At 34.7% G+C, this 22,424-nt stretch overlaps 3 protein-coding genes and 1 long non-coding RNA gene across 4 annotated transcripts; 2 read left to right on the top strand and 2 right to left on the bottom strand.

Annotated features, from left to right (window-relative positions):
• Nucleotides 1-240: 240 nt before the first annotated feature.
• LOC123659942 (cytochrome b-c1 complex subunit 2, mitochondrial-like) lies at nucleotides 241-6,199 on the top strand. Its single transcript, XM_045595103.1, has 10 exons — nucleotides 241-365; nucleotides 525-658; nucleotides 923-1,097; nucleotides 1,210-1,341; nucleotides 1,757-1,927; nucleotides 2,149-2,240; nucleotides 3,118-3,215; nucleotides 4,582-4,745; nucleotides 5,485-5,706; nucleotides 5,979-6,199. The coding sequence occupies exons 1-10, from the start codon at nucleotides 321-323 to the stop codon at nucleotides 6,060-6,062; spliced, it is 1,317 nt and encodes a 438-aa protein (XP_045451059.1). The 5' UTR covers nucleotides 241-320; the 3' UTR covers nucleotides 6,063-6,199.
• Nucleotides 6,200-8,239: 2,040 nt separating this feature from the next.
• On the bottom strand, nucleotides 8,240-8,734 carry LOC123659485 (multifunctional methyltransferase subunit TRM112-like protein). Its single transcript, XM_045594699.1, has one exon. The coding sequence runs from the start codon at nucleotides 8,632-8,634 to the stop codon at nucleotides 8,257-8,259; it is 378 nt and encodes a 125-aa protein (XP_045450655.1). The 5' UTR covers nucleotides 8,635-8,734; the 3' UTR covers nucleotides 8,240-8,256.
• An 827-nt stretch (nucleotides 8,735-9,561) lies between these two features.
• LOC123659486 lies at nucleotides 9,562-10,268 on the bottom strand. The gene is made up of 2 exons (XR_006744022.1): nucleotides 10,115-10,268; nucleotides 9,562-9,650 (listed from the first exon to the last, which is right to left on the bottom strand). It is a non-coding gene; the product is annotated as an uncharacterized LOC123659486 (long non-coding RNA).
• Nucleotides 10,269-18,157: 7,889 nt separating this feature from the next.
• LOC123659880 lies at nucleotides 18,158-19,198 on the top strand. The gene is made up of 2 exons (XM_045595044.1): nucleotides 18,158-18,394; nucleotides 18,862-19,198. The coding sequence occupies exons 1-2, from the start codon at nucleotides 18,166-18,168 to the stop codon at nucleotides 19,035-19,037; spliced, it is 405 nt and encodes a 134-aa protein (XP_045451000.1). The 5' UTR covers nucleotides 18,158-18,165; the 3' UTR covers nucleotides 19,038-19,198.
• Nucleotides 19,199-22,424: the final 3,226 nt, after the last annotated feature.

Below are 22,424 nucleotides of genomic sequence, written 5' to 3'. Positions count from 1 at the left end.
GATTTATATGTTTATTTAAAACATATAAATCTATTAAAACAATTATTATTCATAAATACATACAGACAAGTTGATCGTAAAAACAAAAATTAAGCTTTTATAACTATGTCTAAAATAAATAAGGAACAATAGCAAATGTAAAAATTATAATTATATGTATTTACATTTTTCTACAATTATCTACAAAATTATATCTTATCTGCTAGAAATATTAAGTGTTGCCTACTTCAATATTTGATTTCCGACAAGTAGAAGTCCGAATAGACGGCAGGAATTTTTGTGGATAAAATATATAAGACTTTTTAAAATTTGTCATTAAAATGTCCTCGAAAGCGCTTGCAAAGCCGCTTATTCGTCAAGTAACGGTATATAATGCATATTTCCTTTCATTGTTACACCTTATTTAAAATAAATTTTCCTAATGTCAAAACCCTGTTATGTAAAAGCATATGATAGGATGCACACTTGAAACAAATGTACAGTCAGTTTCATGATACTAATAACCTTATGAAATTAAATTCTAGACCAGGGGCTACGCCCAAGCAGCTCCAGCTGTGAAAAGAGACGTAAGAATTCAATCCTGCGTTCTGCCCAACAAAACATTTGTTGCTGCCTTGGATAATGGTTCGCCAGTAGCCCGAGTGACTGTAGCCTTCAAGTGAGTATTTAGAATTAAATTAATTACTGGGAATATAGTTTTACCAAAAAATTTTAAATTTAGCCTTTTTACAGTGTCTTAATAACAAAAAAAAAACATAATTTCTGGACAGGTAATGTTAGTTTTTATTATGATTAAATATTAATTATTTGTTAATTTTTTTATTTCATTGTTATTTGTTAATATGCAAATCTCCAGTTTTATGACTTTTATAGTTATTATGAAATTAATAACAGTTATAAAAAAATTGTTTTGTACTTTTAGGGCAGGCTCTCGCTATGAACCTCAATCAGAGTTAGGTGCTGCTCATCTGCTCCGTTCTGCAGCTGGACTAACCACAAAAAATGCTTCTGCATTCATCACTTCACGTAAACTAGCTCAAATTGGTGCAACTTTCAGTGCCTCTGGTGATCGCGAGTTTATATACTACACTATTGAAGTAAGTTTTATAATAATTTTAATTAACCTTTGATACAATTATTATATTATAGAACAAAAATATTCTATGTTTTTGTCTATTAAATAAGTTAAAATATTATTATATCTTTTAGGCTACTCAAGACCACCTACAGCAGGCTATCGAGCACTTGAACAATCTTGTGTCAAACCAGGAGTTCAGACCTTGGGAACTAAGTGACAATATTCCCCGTCTTAGGTACGACCTTGCGGCACTTCCTCCTCAGGTAATATTACTCAGGTAATCAGGAATATTATGTTTTTAAGGAATAATCTATGAATACTTAAAAACATAAATTTTATTTGTAAAAGGTTGCCCCTTAAGGTTATCTATTATTATTAGTTATTATACAGTGTATTTGTAAATATGTTGTATAATATAATATTTATTTATATTATATGAGTATGAAAGAGGAAATTATAAATATATACAATGTTATGTTGTAGACCATATAATTATATATACAAAATTATTATTAATCACTTCCCTAGAGAGAATAAAGTTATAAATGTTTCAAGACTATGGTGAAATATAAAATTTAATTTTATTTAATGTAAACATATTATTGAGCATATAGTTATCACACCTTAGTAGTGTAGCGTATAGATAAGTGCATGAGTAAGTATTTCTTTTAATAACAGATTCGTGCAGTTGATTTGTTGCACAAAGCTGCATACCGTCGTGGGCTCGGTAACTCCCTCTTCATCTCTCCAAAAAATATTGGAAAGATCAGTTCTGAGTCTCTACAGCACTTTGCTTCAAGTACCCTGACACCTGGTCGCTGTGCTGTAACTGTAATTGGCAATAGCCAGGTAATTATTATCTTCTATGCTTTGTACTAAATATTAATAATAAAATTTAAACATACTAACTAATCAATTATTTTAGTATTTAAAGAAGAAATTTGAAGAATTAAACCATAATTATTTTGTTTACATTATTAATACCACATTTATATGTAAATTGTACGTAAGTGTAGTTGAAGGTTAGGTGTAAAAAAGGAAGTTGTTTGACAGATTTTTATTCATTGCAGGAAAATGCTACTCTAGTTGCCCAAGCACTACAGCTACCAACTAGCAGTGAGGCCCAAAGTGATGCTTCCAAATATTACGGAGGAGAACTAAGGTAAAACTTTTACATACTAGTTACATAACAATGTTAACTACTAGTTGGCTATGGGTCTAATCTTATTAAAGTTTTATTATCATATATTAATACACAAGGTAAAGATGTTTGCCTCCCTTTTAAGAAATAACCTCACAATTACTATACATCAATTATATATAATTTTAGAGATAATTGCATGCTCTACCGGCATCCACTACTAAAAAATATAGAATTGCTTTTGTTTTTCTAGATTAATTAATTGTTAAAATTATATATATATATATATGATGGCTTATATTGAAACAACGTCAACAAGATTGAAAGTCAGTAATTTTTTTACTTATTTGGTGCAAATTGCTAGTTTTATGAATAAGTTTTCCATTTTCTGTGTTTGCCCTGAAACCTAATAAATATAAGGCATTTGTTGAAAAAGTTATAGTAACATAAAAAAACATGTTTTTCTTTCAAAGTGACAGTCATTACTAATGAAATCTGTATTTTACTTAATTTAAATGCTTTTATAGTTCCTAATTGTGTGAACAATGAACTTCAACTTATATTTATTAGATGTTTTTACCTCTTCTTTTGGCAAGACAATTTATTTTAATTTATTTTTTATTTGGAAACAAGCACGCACAACAATAAAATTATTTCAATAACAATAAGCGAAGCTTCCACTTATATTTAAAACATTAAATTAATACTTGAAATATTAACATAAATATTAGATGCATATAAAATATAGTCAATACAATACAAAATAAATCAGCACTGAGATTATGATTTCACTTGTAATAAAATGCTCTTTAATATACGACCTTTTTATAAATTAGATGTTGGATATTTGTTTAATATGTATTTATTTATATTCTGAAGTGTAAATGTTTTTTTACAGAAAGGAAATGGGTGGTGACCTAGCTCATGTGGCTTTGGCTGTACAAGGTGCTCCTGCAGGCTCACCCCAAAGCCTTGCTCTTGCAGTGGCTGCTAAAGGTATTTATTCAAAAATAGCAATTGAAAATATATTGGATGGTATGTATGTTATTGTTTTGTGGTCAAAATATTGAACCACTTGTTATGAAATTTACTATATTGCTACAAAGAACCATTTATAATAGGAATGCAAATAAATCTTGTTTACTTGTTATGCTGGAATTCCAATGGTGAGACTCACAGTGATAAAACTTCAAAGTACAGCTAACAGAGAGAAAATCTTAATATGAAACCAATGTTCACAGCATTGGTTGTTACACTAGCTGGGGCAAGTTCAGTCCTCACTAATTATAATTTTTTGTAAAGACCATACATTTGTTGTGGTCCAGGCTTTCGTTTATGTTATGTTATTATACAGATTCTGAAGCTATTTCTTATCACTACATAGTATAAAACAAAGTCGCTTCCCCCTTTCTTTATGCTTCACTTCACTATCACTTCAGCCTATCGCAGTCCACTGCTGAACATAGGCCTTCACAAGTTCGCATCAAAAATGGCGTGAACTCATGTGTTTACCCATAGTCACCACACTGGGCAGGCAGGTTGGTGACAGCAGGGCTGGCTTTGTCGCACCTGAGACGCTGCTGCCCGTCTTCGGTCTGTACATTTCAAAGCCAGCTGTTGGATGGTTATCCCGCCATCGGTCGGCTTTTTAAGTTCCAAGGTGGTAGTGGAACTGTGTTATGCCTTAGTCGCCTCTTACGACACCTACGGGAAAAGGTGGTTATATTTTTTACTGCTGTAACACGTGTTTTTTTTTTATACAACAACGTCGCCAAACTGACCCTACCCCTAAATCCCCCCCGGGAGCTTTTATCACCTTACTCACCAACAGAAACACAACATTGCTTGAAAACAGTATTATTAAGCTGTGGTCTTCTGTAAGGTCGAGGTACTAACCCAGTTGGGCTGCTCCATATTTTGAGCAGTAAAGTTCCTGCTATGCCCTGCCATGATGATGCGGTTTCTTTAGTAAATAGAGTCATTTCAAAGGAAGGTTTATATGTATAATACATGCATAATATAGTAGAGGAACACTAATGGAAAGAAGATATCCATAGTTTGGTACCATGATAAGGAAACCAGATCTGATGATAGGATCCCAGAGAAATCGAGGGAAACTCGAAAATCCGCAAAACGTTTTACTGGATGTTCCGATTTTGATCATTTTTAATTTAATCGAAAGCCGATGTTTATCTTCATCAAGATCTGATTATAACTTTTGGAATAATCTTTGATAATGCGTATTTACTTGACTATTTTTTCGTCTACCTACGTTGTATTACTTGACGATATAATTCGATTTTTCTTCATTTGCCTGCAAACACAATTTTTATTAATAAGTTTAATTTTTTATTTTTTACAGCTCTTGGCAATGGCCCCGTTACCAAATGGGGAGCTGACAACACACCTCTTGCTAAAGCGATTGGTAACATCGGACCATTTGCTGCTGCTGGTTTTAATGTTTCTTACTCTGATAATGGTCTGTTTGGAGTGGTGCTCTCTGTACCTAAAGATGAAGCTACAGCTGTAAGTATAGGATAATGCATAATATAAGTACAAACATACAGAAATCTTTTTTTGTTTTTATACAATTACATTTTCATTATTAGGAGTATTTTATACACTAACTACTTTGTGTTTAGTACAAATAATTCCTCTACTCATGGCTTGTAAGAATTCACTTTTAGTAATAAGGGTGACATTGCATTTCATATTTTTATTTTAAACTTTCTAAAATGTTTTGTTTTAATAATGTTGCACGCATAAAATATTTAATAAAAATAACAAATAAAACAAAAACTTAATAGTTAAAAATAGGAATTTTTTTAGGAATAAAATATAGTTTTTAGTAACTACGAAAAAAATAAAAAATTATGTACATGGAGGCCCTTTATAGCTGTTGGCATTGTTGTTCTTGTTGTCTAATAAAAATACTTCAAATGAAAGAAGTTAAAACTGCGAGAGCAACTGTCAACCAAAAGTATTTCCAAAATCCGTATCTACTACATATTATGTTATAGGACGAGAGGTCGTTTTGTTTGTTGCTCGTGAATGTATAGGATTTTTGGAGTAAGCTGTAAGGTCACACTTGGGATGTACATGCAAAGTACGAGATTTGCCATTACATAGTGTGGTTAGCAATCTTTTCATTAAATAATTGATGTTGAAAGATCTTGCCTAAAGTGGAAAAAAAAAAACAACTACAATTTTTATGTATAGGATTTCTAGGTTTGATTTTATATATTTAAAAATTTTCATTACACAGGCCGTCAAAGCCGCTGGCAACCTTTTGAAGAATGCTAACTTGAGTGCTGATGCTATTAAGGCTGGTAAAAACCAGTTGAAACTGCAAGTATTGTCTGAAGCAGAAAATGGCACGTCACTTGCTGAGTCTATTGCCACTCAAGGCTTATATACCGGAGCGGTTAAGTCCCCAGCTGAAGTTGCTAAAGATATCGACCAACTTTCAAACAATGATATTTCTCAGGTAAACTTCTATGTCACTTTGCAATCGTTGCTGACGTTCAATAAAAAAAAAATTGTTTTCTAGTCACCAAATTTTGTAGTTTTCATCTGTAAAAAGTATTGCCATGCCTATGATAATTCAGTTAATAGAAATTGAATCCATACTAGACTTCCTTGTTTAAATCTGAATTAGATATGATCAGGTTTTTATCTTAAAAAAAAAAATGTAGTGCAGCATGTTAAATAACAATTATTTAAATCAATTAATTAAAAACATAACTTATGTTATTGCAGGCCCTCTCAAATGCAGCAAAGAACAAAGTTTCCATGGGCGCAGCTGGAAACCTGACCCTTGTCCCATATGTTGATGAGCTATAAAGCCTATCTTAGTTATAGATAGTAGGAAATCAAAATAAACATAAATAACTGCAATCAAAATATTACCAATTCATTATAGACCATTGTTTAATATAATTTATTTATGTATTAAATAAACAAATTGTTTATTTCAATGATATATTTGTTTTAATTATCCAATTCAAATTTCTTATTGATACATAATTTAATGTTATGCATAAATACCTATATTTATTACATAATTATAATATCATTTGTGAGAATAAAGAATAGTAAGAATAAAGAAAGTAAAGATAAGAAAAATAGTATTGAAAGTAAATGCCTTTTTTCTTTACATTTAAGTAAACTTTTTTTAAGAAGTTTTGACAAGATACTATATGTACTTGAAAAAATTAATTGAATATTGTATTGTATTGTATCGGGCTCGTTTTCCGCATTTAGACGCAAATTGAATATAATTTCTATATTATAAATTATAATTCAGAGATAAGGCTCGTTTAATTTCGTAATGATCATATAATTCTATACTAACTTTCATAATCATTCTAAACTTTCATATTGCATTGATCAATAAATTCTGTTTTCTTATTGATAATATTTAAATGTCTGCTTTCGGCTCAGTTATATAATTATCACATTACACCATCTTTATAATTTACAACTTCAATTTTAACATTTCTTAATAAAAACGAACTATATATGTACTTAAACATATCAAATTATTTAGGTACAGTACACATAATGTGTAGAAGTGAATATAACCAAAAATATTTTAATTTTCCATTTTAAAAAGCAACAATGTTTATCAATACCTATACTAATTTCAACCACCGTAGTGTCTTTTTGAACTCTGCTTACATGTGTCCTACAAATTTTATTACAAACTAGCTGCCCGGACAGACTTCGTTATGTTAAAAGTTAATAGTAAAAATAATGTTTTTTAATATTTTTTAAAACTGGTTGTACGCTCACTATACATATTGTTAGAGAGCTGTGTATGTAGCCATCTCTTAGTAATTGCCTGTGTGCATACAGAATGTTCAATAATATATTTTTACGACATATTGAAAAATTGTTCTTTAAGCAATAGAAAATGTTCTTTGGAGTATATTGGTAAAACTTTATAATGCTCAGAGGTTGTTACAATGCTTAATTTCATTAATAAAAAATTGACTTTTACTCTTTGTTGGCACTATTGTTTTTAAGATTTTTAATTGAAAATTATAGATTATCAAGATAAGTTTTCTTTTAAGGCCCTATTGTATATAGGATTCTCCAAAAGTGTAGTAAAGTAAGTAATAAGTTTCAACTTAAATGGGATACCATTTTTAAGTATTGTAATATTTGCAAGAAACTGTCTTAGTTTATCACCTACTCATTAAATGTGGTGATTCACATTAAATTTGTTATCAACAGTCAGTCTAAGTTATATTTGTGTCTGAGCTATCTCTATAGGTTGACATTTACAATTTTCTTTATATTTCCGCGTAATTATAAGAAATCAACAATCAATAGTCTTGTTTTACTTGCTTTGAACACTAAACTAGAGTCATAGCACCATCTTGTTAGGACATTCAGGTTGACTTGCTATCTGTCTGCAGCGGCTTAGGGATGCCTGTTAGCAATTGCAAGACATGTATCATCTACAAACTCCTATCATGTGCTGTTAATGATACAATTGTTCATGTCATTGACGTAAGATAAAAAGATAAGCGAAACAAAGTATTTTTTTTATAAATTACTCAATTATTAAAGCTTTATTCACATTAAATTATGTTATTTATTAATTATTATTTAAAAAAGATTAAATTAAAGGCTTAGGATATTCAGACACTAGCGTGACTCCAGCGGTAATTTACTTGTTGAAAAAAAAAAAGAGAAATACTGAAGATTTAACTTCAAAATTAGACCACTAATTGGCAAACTCCGGCGCTGGAAGGTGCAGCCCCTTCGCCCTTGCGTAACAAAATGCAGACACCCACGCTCGCTTGGTGACTGCGTTTTGTTACATTGAGTAGGAGCTGCCCTCTCTCCGCGCCTCTGACTTCTAAACTGAACACTCTAGGGGTTTACAGCGTGATTAAATTATAGAAACAGAACCACTATAGATTTGAAACTGTACTTAGTGCCAGTCACGCTAAATTATCGCTGGAATCACGCTAGCGTCCGAATATCTTGATCGTAAATTAAACTATTGATAGTTTACTTAACTAATTTATTGCACTTCTGCTTCTGTCAATAACATATTAGGTATGCCTTTAGTTATTGGAAATTGTCGTCCTGATTCTGGGCAAGTTAAATATCCTTCTTCAACTTCAACTTCTAAAAGCACACGGTGAGCTTTTTTCAGAAACTCCTTATCATCTTCATAATTATGTTGAATACTTTGTGGTAACCCGTCGCTATGACCTATACTGTCGGCGGCTTTCCACAACACTTCCCAATCTAATTTAGGAATTACTCTAGAAATGAAGTCTGGATTAAAATCAACTTCATTTATTTTTATATTCGTAGCGTTTATGGCGAGGGGATAACCTGTGAGTACTCCTTTTAAACATTTTGATGTAAGCATATTATGAGTAATAAGCTTCATTATGTAAGTACCTAAAAGTTTCACTTAAATAAACAAGGTTTCCGTTTTTATCCAATTTTTTGAGGTTTACGTGTAATATTACAAATGTTATTTTTAATTGTTTTTAATTATTATTATTCTTGGGCTTAATGGCTTTCAGTTGTGCCAGGGGCACTGTCGATTTCGCCAATGTCACGCAGTGTTGCCGTCAGGACAATTTAGTTTGTGGCTACATCAATGAAAAAAGTTGCCAGTTTTGTAAATAAATCACTTTCGAAATTCCGCTAGAAGTGGCTAAAGTGTGAGTTTTCCAATTACAGAGCATAATGTGACTCAGTGGAGCACAATGCTAAATTGTGCTGATGCTTAATTGGAACTTGAATTTGTTTTGAAATACACCTAAAAAAACTACGACGACTTTATTTTACTTTGAATTACTAACTAGAATATACTAGCTGAGCCCCGCGGTTTCACACGCTTTAATTTAAAAAAAATGCTTATGCGTAAACAATAACAACATTGCGCTTCGTTTGACATTTTGACATGAGTAGTATTAACGTTATGCAAAACAAACTAGGCTCAACAGCAATAGCAGTACGGTCCATTTTCATTCGATCGAACCTAAATTACGTTAAAGATAAACATTCATTCGGGAATCCCCCTGTCATAATGCGGACATTATTGGTGCTGCCTAAAATTAACTGTGTATTTTAGTTTAGTAGTATTGGTACCGTATGGTGGTATGTATTAGTCGGTAGACTTTTTATAGTAATAAAAATACGTATGCAGTAACAATCTGAAAAGCAGCCAGAAGTAGCTAGATTTATTTTGGTGGCTAAAATGGATTGTTTTTTGGCTAAAACCGTTGAAAATCCGCTAGATCTAGCCACAAAATGGCTAAAACGGCAACACTGATGTCACGTGGGATAGAAAAGACACGAAGGAGAATGATCAGTGTGGTTGAGATTGTAAGCTATATTGATTATTGCAGACAGAGAAAAAAAAAAATAGTCAGGCTTTTGTTGTTAAACCACAACCTGAAACAACGGACAATAACATTAAAAATACATATAATATTTGAGTTATATTATATATTATACACTAAGAAAAGAAAAAAAAAACAGGACGTTCACATAGTCTACCTACAACTTAATTTTGTTAATTTCTATATATTTACACAAAAATGAACAAAAGGGACTAAACACAAACGCTAACAAACATTCAACATTAATAGGTCGAGGAATTTCACTGGGAAGGATGTCATAGATAGGATGAAGGAGTTTGGGGCAATTGAAGAGGATGTGGGACACTGTACCTTCGTCAAGGCCACATTCACACAGCGAGTGGTCGCGAACTCTTATTTTTACCAGGTGGACAGGTGAGCACGTATGTCCAAGACGTAAACGACAAATTGTGGATGTGACTCTGCGGCTAGCATGTCTATAAAGAAAGAACCAAGGGCGTCTTGGAATGTCAGGTTGAATTAATGAGTAAAACTTACCCTTCTCCGATTTTGATGAATTCCAATGTGAGTGCCAGGATTTGTCCATCGAGGATTTGGCTAGGGAACGGAGGTCTTGAGAGGAGATTTCAAAATGATTGATGCAACCAGACTGTACAGCAGCTTTAGCGCACGAATCTGCTGTCTCATTTCCAGGAATGTCAGAATGGCTTGGAATCCAGACTAGCGCGATTTGAATGCCCTTGTGATGACACGAGAAAAGAGCCTCTCTTATCTTTAAAATAACAGAAGATCTTAATCTGCTACGAAAAGGATTATCTTTAATTGCATAAAGGCAGCTAAGGGAGTCAGTCAGAATAACAGTCTGTCTTAAGTTATGGGAGAGGGAATAAAGGATAGCTTCGAGTATTGCGATAGCTTCACCAGTAAATACTGAGGCTTCTGGGGGGCATTTAAACTGGAGTACTATCCTGTATTTGGGTATCCAGCAGGCAGCACCAACACAGCTGGAGGGGGAAAGTTTAGAAGCATCTGTGTAAATAAGAAGGTGATTCGACCAATTTTGATGTACCATCATCTGAAACTTATAATTGGTATTAGGAGCATCTTTTACTAATCGTAGATCTGTGAAAACAGGGACTTTATGTGTAAGGGCTTTAAAAGGGATAGAATAAAGTGGATTAACAGGAAACCTGATAAGGGGGTGAGGAAGTTTGGAATATTTAATAAAGCTGTTTAATAGGTAGGAAGAGGGTCTATTTGGATTGCAGACTTGGGATAATTGGTCTAATTTAGGCCAAAGGGGATGTGTAGAGAGCTGTAATGACTTGATGACAAAGCGGTCACAAAGGAACTGTCTTCTAATTTGTAAGGGAGGGTCAACGCACTCAACCTGTAGAGCATTAGTAGGCGAAGATTTCATTGCACCTAGTATAATACGTAGGCATTTATACTGGATTTTATTCAGCTTTTCAGCAGTGGATTTGCATAGGGGATCTAATACAAAAAGACCATAATCAATGTGGCTACGGATGATGGCATTATAGATTAATTTTAATGAATAGGGATGGGCACCCCACCATATACCGGACACAGCTCTTAGGGCATTGATAGATTTTTCACATTTTTTTGAGATATATTCTACATGGGAAAATCCGTTCAGTTTGTTATCGAGAATGATTCCAAGAAATTTAGCCTTGTCCACAAGATTGATGCGCTGACCCTCATATATCAAATCAAAGACGGGGACTGTACGTTTTCTAGTAAACATGATTGCCTGACTTTTGGATATCGATAACGATAAACCATTATCAGACAGCCACTGACCTAGATAGTGCAAAGCAGAGTTTAAGCGAAATGACAAATTTTGCGCGGAACTAGACTTTTCATATAAAACAATATCATCGGCATACTGCAATATGTTACAGAAACTATTGACGGACAATTCGAGGTCATGGGTATAAATGCTGTACAGCAAGGGACTGAGGACTGAACCTTGAGGGAGGCCCTTCCAGACAAGTCTAGTGGGAAGGGTAAGGAGATGATGTCTCACAGATATAGATCTGCAGGACAGCATACTACATATGAAATGTACCATTCTTGGCGGAATACTCAGCTGTTGCATTTTCTGCCTGAGCACTGGAAGAAGGACATTGTCATATGCAGCAGCAACATCCAAAAAGATGGCTGCTAGGTATTCTCCCTTGGCTAGAGCTATTCGAATGTCCGTCGTGAGTATGCTTAAACTATCAACGGTACTGAATCCCTTCCGAAAGCCAAACTGGGAAGGAGATATAATTTTCCTGCTTTCCACTATCCATTCCAACCGATTTTTTAAAAGATGTTCAGTAATTTTGGCTAAAGTAGGTGATAAAGCAATGGGCCGGTAAGAGTTTAAATTTAAAGGGTTCTTTCCTGGTTTCAAAATAGGGATAACTATTTGAGACTTCCATGGTTGCGGAACGATTCCTTCCAGGAAGAAAGTATTTATTATTTTCAAAAAGTATTTTTTTGCTTTATCACTAAGGTTTGGAATGAAGGAATAGGGTACGCCATCTTCCCCAGGAGTTGAGTCTTTTAGGCCACTTAGAGCACATTGGAGCTCTGAGAAAGAGAAGGGGGCATCCATGTCATCAAAAGTGGATGCTGGCGACGAAGTCAGAAAACTGTCCACTCCTGGGACAAATGGAGGGGCAAGTTTGTCAGCAAAATCATTAAGCCATACACTGGGGTTATTGGACGGGATGTTATGGGAGTCAAGGCATCGGCGGAATTTTTTTAAGTTAGACCAAACTATAGAAGAAGGAGAACGGGGGCTTAGGGATTCACAGAAGTTCAACCAGCTTTCTTTTTTCTTTTTTGATACCAATCGTTTCATTTTAGCATTTATCTTTTGAAAACAATTAAAATTATTCTGAGTCATGTTCAGTGAGTATGCTTTCTCAGCCTGCAATCTTTGTTCATAGGTTCGTTTGCATTCCTCATCCCACCAGGGGGTGGAGGGCAAACGAGTTTTTGAGTTTAGGTGCTTTTTAGGAAAGTGAAGGTCTGCAGCAGTTAAGAGGCCTTTAAGGAAAAGATCATAGCAAAAAACTATATTTCTGTCATCTAGACAACGAGGGAGGGATTCAATAATGTCATCGACAGAGGCAGCATATGCTGACCAATTAACATCATTCAATCTGAACTTTAAGATGGGGTTAGGAACTATGTAAGGACTGGGGCTTTGGTTTAATGTTAAGAGGATAGGGAAGTGATCGCTGCCAAAGGTGGATGGAAGGACGCTCCAGGATAATTGTGAGGCGAGGGAAGGTGATGATAGGGACAGGTCAACGGCGGATTGAGGGTTCTGATTCGGGTAAACCCTACGAGTCGGCGAGCCATCGTTGAGGATGCAGAGATCCACATCATCAACCATGTCCACCAGCCGGAGGGCGAAGCCGTCACAGAAATAACACCCCCATGCCACATGGTGAGCATTAAAATCCCCCATAACGAGGATTGGGCTAGGAAGAGAGGAAATGATGGAATGGATCTCCGGAATAAGAGAAGGATTAGGGTTAGGGATATACAGAGACAACAAAGAGATATTGAGGGCTCTGACAGCCACAGCATTTATGTGTGGGGTGCTTGAGGGTAAAGGAATTTGGGAAAAGGGAATAGTGTGCTGGATAAGGATGGCACTACCAGCATACCCGTCACTTCTGTCATCCCTTAAGCAGGAGAAGCCTGGTAACCGAAAACGAGACCCAGGGATCAACCATGACTCAGAGATGGCAATAATGACAGGATTATGCAAGTTAACTAGAGACAGGATTTCTTGTTTTCTATGACGGATACTTTTACAGTTCCATTGGAGGAACTTGGTTGGAGCCATTTTCTATGGTCTGTAAAAGTTGGGTAAGAGGTTGGGCAGCGTTGGACGGTATAGAAGGATCATTACATGTGGAGAGGAAGTTGAGGACTAGGCTAATAAGGCTTAGAAGAACAGATTTTTTATCAGGAGAGGATTCCGTGGGAAGAGCGCAGCCATTAGGAAGGGAGGAGGGACAGTTGCTAATGATAGCTTGGTGGGCTTGCTTGTCATATCCTTTGCCTAACAGGCCTTTGGGACAAGGAGTACGGACAACAGTCTTACGGTGTGAAAGAATAGGAGAAGAAGGAGTTTTTGGAGGATTGGATGGGGAATATATAGGAGGGGCGAGCAGTGCTCTCGCCATTTCTGAGTAGGAAGGGCGAGACGATGGAATCTGGGAGGAGGCTTCGAAGTAGGAAATGTTATCCTGGGACATGCGGACTTTAATGTTGACTTGGCGGGAATATTCTGGACAATCCTTTTCGGTCGAAAAGTGCTTGCCAGAGCAATGCAAGCAAGTTGCATTCTCTCTAGTAACTTCACACGACTCACCTGTATGCGCTTGGGAGCATTTGAAGCACCTAAGGTTAGACCTACACTGTGACTTTACATGACCATAACGACAACAGTTGAGGCATTGAATGGTAGGAAGGTTGTAGGTTTGGACTGGGAGGGAAGAGTGGTATGAGTATACTCGTTCAGGAAGCAATTGCCCCCTGAAAGTTAAGACCACAGATTGGGTCGGAACCCATGTTATGTTACCTTCGGTATTTGATTTGCGGTTGAGCCGTCTTGCTTTGACAACTTGACCGCAGCCAGGGGGTAGTTCCAGAGATGACACAAGTTCGTCCATAGACCAGTCCACGGGAATGCCTTTCACTAATCCCATTCTTGAAACATTGTAAGTGGGTATGGTGGCTTTGTATTTGCACATTACTAGGACAGGATTTTTGAGAAAATCATTAGCGGCTTTTGGAGAAATGAATTCCACTGAAATTCTATTGCGGCCTACATTTTTTACACCATCGTTCATAATTGAGGCAATTTTGTGCGTATGCAAAAATTGACCGAACTTTAATGCTCGAATAGATGTTCCGGCAGCAGGATCAGCAACTTCCCGTGAAACGTGTACTATAAAAGGACCCTTGTCATCATCTGAGTAAGATTTGGGGCCTTCGGAAAAGGAGGGATGGATGTATGTGAGCTGAATTGAGGGGGTTGCAGTGGACGGGTGAACAATGTTTTTTTTGAGGTTATCCATATTACTGTTCTCAGCTGGACGCTTTTTATTATTTAACTGAGGTTCAGCTGAACCTCGGTAAACAGAATCGCCAGGATCCGGGGGATCAGGAGGTCTATCTAAATCCATTTTCTAATGAAAAAGAACAAACAAAAAATTAAAGCTTAAAAAAAAGTTAAATCCCTATATTAGTACTAAAATAACACGTGGTTCAATAAGTCCCGAGACTAAGTACTAAAAAAAGGTCTTTTTTATAAAATTAATTTTTATTCATCAACATAGTCTCCTCCAAGAGCGATACAGTCCCTCCAACGCTTTTCTAACTTTTCTATCCCACGTGTGTAGAACGATTTGTCTTTGGCTTCAAAATAAGCCTCCGTTGCTGCGATAACTTCACTATTTGAGTCAAATTTCTTACCCTGAAGCATTTTTTGAGGTCTGCAAACAGCCAGTATTCGCTGGGGGCCAAGTCTGGCGAATAAGGGGGATGAGGAAGCAATTCGAAGCCCAATTCGTTAATTTTGGCCATCGTTCTCACGGACTTTGACAAGGCGCGTTGTCCTGGTGAAAGACCACTTTCTTTTTGTTCATGTGAGGCCGTTTATCCGCAGTTTCGTACTTCAATCGCTCCAATAAGCACATGTAATAGTCACTATTTATATTTTGCCCCTTTTCAAGGTAGTCGATGAAAAGTATTCCATGCGCATCCCAAAATATAGACGCCATAACCTTACCGGCCGATTTCTGAGTCTTTGGACGCTTCGAGCGACTTTCACCAGCCGCTCTCCACTCCGCTGCCTGCCGATTGGATTCCGGAGTGAAATGGTATATCCAGGTTTCATCCATTGTTACATACCGACGTAAAAAATCCTTTTTTTTATGATTCATCAGCGCCAAACTTCGCTCTGAATCATTGATACGTTGTTCCTTTTGATTAGTTGTAAGCAAACGCGGCACCCACTTAGAAAAAAGCTTTTTCATGGCCAAATTTTTATGTAAAATAGTGAAAACACTACCAGCTGAAATCTTCACTATCTCGGCTATCTCTCTTACTTTTACCTTTCGATCTTCCAATACGATTTTGAGGACTTGGTTAATATTTTGTTGAGTCACTGCTTCATTTGGACGACCTGAGCGTTCCCCATCATTGGTGTCCATGCGACCGCGTTTGAAGTCGGCATACCACCGACAAATGGTTGCTTTAGAGGGAGCTGATCCTGCATAACATTTTATAAGCCATTGCTGTGCTTCAACGGTATTTTTTCCCATTAAAAAACAATGTTTTATAAACATGCGAAACTCGTTTTTTTTCCATTGTATCGAAATTACAACCGTAGCGTCACTTAAATGTTTCAAAATCAATAATTTTATTGTTCCATTTTTAAAAATTTGACACATATTCTTGTATTGATAGCCAGTACTTTTTAAAAATCAAAAGAGTTTTTAATATATGCGCCATTTCCAGGTTAGTCTCGGGACTTATTGAACGATCTAGTACAAATACTTACCGAAACTAGATGTGTTAGTAAAACCACTAAAACCAAAAACTTAACTATTTATACTAAAAACAATATGAAAAAGTAATGAAAACACCAATAGTCTCTCTAACACGTGTGTTAACCAAAGCCAACGCAAGCGAAAAAACATTGTTTTTAATACAATACAATCAAATTCTTAGAGTCAAAATTCAAAATGATATTTATTACTCTTGACAGTTGACATTGACGTTGACTCATATATTTTTTTTTTTATAAAATTACTTTCCTCGGGAAAATGGCGGAAATGTGACACCATAAAGCCTACTTTCTTCTTTTTTATACATATAGGCTGTATAGCAGGTCTGTCTGTATATATTTTTATGTATGTTGGGGATAACTTCGTCGTTTATGAACCGATTTTGATAAAAAAAAAATTGTTGGAAAGGATATATTCTAGGTGTGGTAGAATAATAAGGAAACCAGGATCTGATGATGGGATCCCAAAGAAATCGAAGAAACTCGAAAATCCGCATAACTTTTTACGGTGTATACGGATTTTGATAATTATAATTTAATCGAAAGCCGATGTTTATTATATGGCCACATTTAAATTTTATCGAGATCTGATTACAGCTTTTGGAGTAATCTTTGATGACGTGTATTTATTTGACTAATTTTTCGTCTACCTACGTTGTATTAGTTGTCGATATAATTGAAGTCGTTTTTTTTTTCTTTGCTTGCAAACACAATTATAATTTAATCGAAAGCCGATGTTTATCATGTTGTCACGGTTAAATTTCATCGAGATCTGATTACAACTTTTGGAGTAACCTTTGATGATGCGTATTTACTTGACTATTTTTTCATCTACCTACATTGTATTACTTGTCAATGTAATTAAGTCGGTTATTTTTTTGTTTGCCAGCAAAGACAATTATCACAACTTGACTCAACCAAACCGTTACCAAGAATCAGCGAGGAATTTAACAAAAAAGTTATTTTTCAGTTCACTGAGTTATAAAATAAATAAAATTCTAAAATAAAAGTAGCCGAAGTTACTTCTTATTACATCAGCTATCTGCCAGTGAAAGTCCCGTCAAAATCGGTCCAGCCGTTTCAGAGATTAGCCCGAACAAACAGACAGACAGACAAAAATTGTAAAAAAAAAAATATTTAGGTATTTGTACCGTTACGTGTATACATCCATATGCGTATAGTAAAAAGCGTTTATCTTAATATTACAAACAGACACTCCAATTTTATTTATTTGTATAGATATAGATTATATAATGAAGAAGTTGACACTTTAATTTATCATCGATTAGGAGACTCCTATCTTCATCAGAAAATCGATGACAAATGGCGAATACATCCGTTGGCAAATAAATATTCGAAATTAGAAGTATCGCAAATGAAGACGGATAACTTTTGGTCAAAAGTTTTTTCACAACCTGAACTCGGTTGTGAACGTTTAGCTGGTTTTATCCTTAGCGTATTATCTGTTCCACACGCCAATGCAAACTGTGAAAGAATTTTCAGTGAAGTCAATTTGATAAAAATAAAAACAAGAAATAAAATTATTACTTCCGCAACAAATGGAATTTTACTAGCTAAGCACTTTATCCGATCCCGAGGAAACTGTGTAAATTTTAAACCAACGAAACAAATGATAAACAAACTGAAAGAAAAAATCAACATGAATTGAACAAAACTGAAGAAATGTTGAAATTTTGGTTACGATAAAAAATTTGTATGACGATTGTCAAGAATAACGTTTTCATGTCATCTTTAATCTTGTGTGTTAATGTAAAGTAAATATTAATGCACACGGCAATTTTTTAGTTTTTATTCCAAAACACGGCAATCCAGATACCCAAAACACGGCAACTTAAAATTTCGTGATGGCATCCCTGCCTTGGCATTACTCAAATATGTATAGTGCTCGGACTAAGAATCAAAGATTCTTAGTCCGAGGTACCTATAGTGCGTTTCACAAAAGAGTTCCTTTCTGTTTTAAATGTTGGTAGCACTGGTTGTCGTATTGTTTCAATGCTGTCAGTGTTCAGAGCTCTCGAGGTTTTTAATTTTTTTTAGTGTTATTTACTTATCAATCATGCCTAAGACATTAAGAAGTGGTGAAAGAGAATTGGTTCTCAAAGTTAAAAGGTTTTGTGAACGTGAAAAAACTAATAAAGCTCCTCTTATTCCATTCGAAAATGTTCGCCGACGGGTAGCAGCCATGACAGGTTAGTAAAATGGTGTTACCATAAGCAGATGTTAGTCCCGATAATATATTTTATAACAGACACATAATAGTTGTAAGTAAAAATAATTATTTAATAAGTAATACTTAGTTTACTAATAAGTATTACTAGCAATAACCGTGCGAATAACTCGCAGTAAATAAGTATAATAATTGTCAATCATGTTGACGTTGTTTCAAAATTAAAGCCATCACATATTTATAAGTTTAATAATTAATTAATTTACAAAAACAAAAGCAATAATATTTTTTTAGTTGTGGAAGCCGGTAGAGCAAGCAATTATCTACAATATGATATATAATTTATCTGGAGTAATTGTAAGGTTTTTTTCTAAAAAGGGAGGCAAACATTTTAACCTTAGCATGTTGTTACTATATATTATGATTTTAATAATTTCCTTACTTTGGATGATTGCATTAGGTCTGACCGTTATTTAATTTTATTTTTAGGTATATCAGAAAAGACGGTGACAAAAATATGTCAAGAAGGTGTAGTTACCGCGAGTACAAATCAAATCACACCTGACATATGGAAGAATGTGATCACGTCAGACGTATCGAAGAAAAATATTATGCCAATGATTTGGAATTGGATAAAGAAATGGATAATTTCATTATTGAAGTAAAAGACAGTGAAACTTCTTCAGACAGTGATTGCGATAGCATAATTTCAGGTGTTAATCCTATAGAAATTGACCATTCTTATAATAAATAAATAAATTTCATGTTTTCTTACTAACATATAATACTGGCTAAATTACATTCAATAAAAATCATTGTTGTTTTATTAATGTTTTATTTTGTAAATAACTAATAACATTTTAGCGTAAATAAATATTACAAACCAATTGATATTTTTTAATCAAGTTTTAAAAATAAAATTCCTAATCTAAAAGCAGCCTTGCCTCTTGCCCTTGTAGATAGGTATGTAGATACTTAAAAATTTAGAACTTAAAAATTTATTGCACCTGAACAACATCTTACCAAAATCAGGAAATACGATTATCATAAGTAGTTAGGGAAATTTTATATCAAGATATGGCAACATTGAAGCCAATTAAGCCAATATAACCACGAAGGGAACTCTTTACTGAAACGCACTGTACTCAAAACTAGGGACAACTAGGGATCTCGGAAGTGTAAAAATATTGATATATTGATGTATCGATATTTATTAAAATATCAATATAGACGTCGATATATTAAAGAAAAAATATCGATATATCGGTCAAATTTTTCAACAAATTTTGCGCTTTTAAAATAATAGTGTATTTAGCTCAGTATTATCAATAGTAATTTTAATTTGTACGATTTTATTTTTGTGCTACCCACACTTCTAAACACTTTTTGATATTATATCAAAAATCGACCGTTCTAGTGGGGATCGAACCAGCATCTCCGACTGACCGTATCAAGTGCTCTAGCCAATTATTATATATATGTATATTAAGTTATGGAACGATGTACTCGCTAGATCGAAATTTTTGATATGATGATTTTATATTCGGTCTAAGCGACCGTAGCGCCGCTGGAACGGCCGATTTTTAATATGATATTAAAATATGTTTAGAATTTCCTAATGTGTGGGTAACACAAACATAAAATCGTACAAATTAAAAATAGCATGGTGTCGTCTCCTGTCAAAGATTTTCATTGTAATATAAAACTTTGAATAGTTCGGGTTTCTATAAAAGAACTCACTATAGACACGGTCGCTTAGACCGAATATAAAATCATCATATCAAAAATTTCGATCTAGCGAGTTCATCGTTCCATAGCTTAATTGACTAGAGCACCGATACGATCAGTCAGAGATGCAGGTTCGATCCCCGCTGGAACGGTCGGTTTTTGATATGATAATAAAAAATGTTTAGAAATTTTAATATAAAATGTTAATTATTTTAATGTACAAGTCTCAATAAAAATGTAAGTATTTTTATAAGTATTCCTTTTTATTAGGCAATAATTACAAAAACATTAAAAACTTAAAAGCTATATTCTAACTAATATTTTGAAACCAATATTTTATATTAGGCAAACTTGTTTTTGTCTAGTGGTGAAAGTAGAAATACTCTGCTCTTTACATGCTCTGAATATTTTGTATCAATATATTGGGACTTTGCTTTTGGGTTGAGTGTTGTATACAAGTGCTCTGACTCAGTTGCGTCTTTTTTTCAATTTTAGTTATCTTGTTATTGGTTAAATTGCCCATTTGTATTTTTGTCCTGGTGAAGGTTTTGTGTGTGTTGTTTTAACGTAAGTATTTTGTAGTTTTATTAATAATAATGGATGACGAACCTCCAGATCCTGGTGGAGGTTATGTTCCACCAATAACATCTACACCCAACATGGAGGTGGATACAGAAAATAGGCGCAAACGCCCAAATTCTGACACCTTAACATCACAAAATCCAAAAAACTGTAATAAACCCACATAATGTCACACCTTCCTTCCAACTTAGTTTCACAAATCCTGAATTTGACAAGGAGAAAAATAAATATTCTACAGAGGATGTTGGACCCTTTGTAGTGCATATTTCCAAAATTGAACAAGAACCAAATCTGACACAATACTAAGACCAATTCAATTTGGACATTTTATATTTAAAAATAACATTCAAATCATTATGCTGGATAGTATTAAGCGTGTAGGAAGGACCAGATTATCAGTTCAATTTAAAACTGCTTCAGATGCAAACTCTTTCCTTGAACTGTCAGTATTATCATCAGGAAGATATTTAACTTCTATCCCCATGTATAGTGTCTCACGTATGGGAGTAGTTCGCACCATTCCTACTGAGTGGTCAATGGAAGATGTTGTGTCACAGTTAGTTGTCCCTGGTAGATATGGTAAGGTTGTTTGAGCCCGGAGACTAAGTAGAAAAACATTTAATGATAACACACCTGTTTGGATACCTACCCAATCTGTTGTCATAACATTCTCTGGACAAAGGCTTCCTAAACATGTTTATCTTTTCTTCAACTCCCTTTCTGTGGAAACCTATGTACTTCCCACTGTACAGTGCAATTATTGTTGCCGGTTTGGTCATATCAAATCACAGTGTAGATCCAAAGCTAGATGTTTTAAATGTGGTCAAATGCATGATGGAGAAAGCTGCACTCAAACAAGTGATGTCCCAAGAATCCATTTCCTATTTGGGAGCATCTGCCAGATTTCCCCAAGTTAAAAAATCATTTGTTGATGTAACTAGACTCTCATCTATTTCTTCACCTCCTTCTACTCCTAACAGACAAGTCAGACCCACCCCCACTACTATTTCTTATCGCAAAACTACATTTTCTCCTCGTCGCCCAATTCCTCCTCCACTCCCAGGTTATGACAGACAGGCACACTATGATATAATTCAAACTCCTCAAACTAATACTCAAAACGGTTTTGCATACCCTGACAGTAATACATCAAATCCCAACAATATTTCATCAAACGATAATCTCATTAAACAATTACTCTCTTTAGTTATTAACTTAGTCTCCAGGTTTAGTGACACCGGTCTACCGAACAACCTCATGACCACATTATCCAACTTAATTTCCTTGTCACAAAGCAATGGCGCACAACGTGATTCAATGGAACAGTCGTAGCGTTAGAAATAAAAAAAACAAGAACTCATTTATTTTGCTAATTATTATAAACCACGTGTCTTTGCCGTTAAAGAGACATGGTTAAGACCTCGGTCTCATTTTGAGGTCCAGGGATACTCATGTTTCAGGGACGATAGAGATGATGGTAAAGGTGGTGTTGCCGGAACTAAAATTTCCGGTAATACCACTTATTCTTATATCTCTCTTCCTTCCCATAGTGTAGGACTAAACATAGTTGCTATCCGCGCTATGAACACATCTTTTCTTTATGTATACATTTCTGATCCAAATGTGACTGTTCTGTTTGAGCTTGAAACTATTATTTCCTCTGTTCCTCCTCCCATTTTTATTTTAGGTGATTTTAATGTTCACCATACTAGCTGGAGCTTCTATTACTGTGACCAATTTTT

Source organism: Melitaea cinxia, chromosome 14 (genome assembly GCF_905220565.1).
Source record: "Melitaea cinxia chromosome 14, ilMelCinx1.1, whole genome shotgun sequence".
NCBI lineage: Eukaryota > Metazoa > Arthropoda > Insecta > Lepidoptera > Nymphalidae > Melitaea > Melitaea cinxia.
This window is presented reverse-complemented; position numbering and strand designations above follow the sequence as displayed.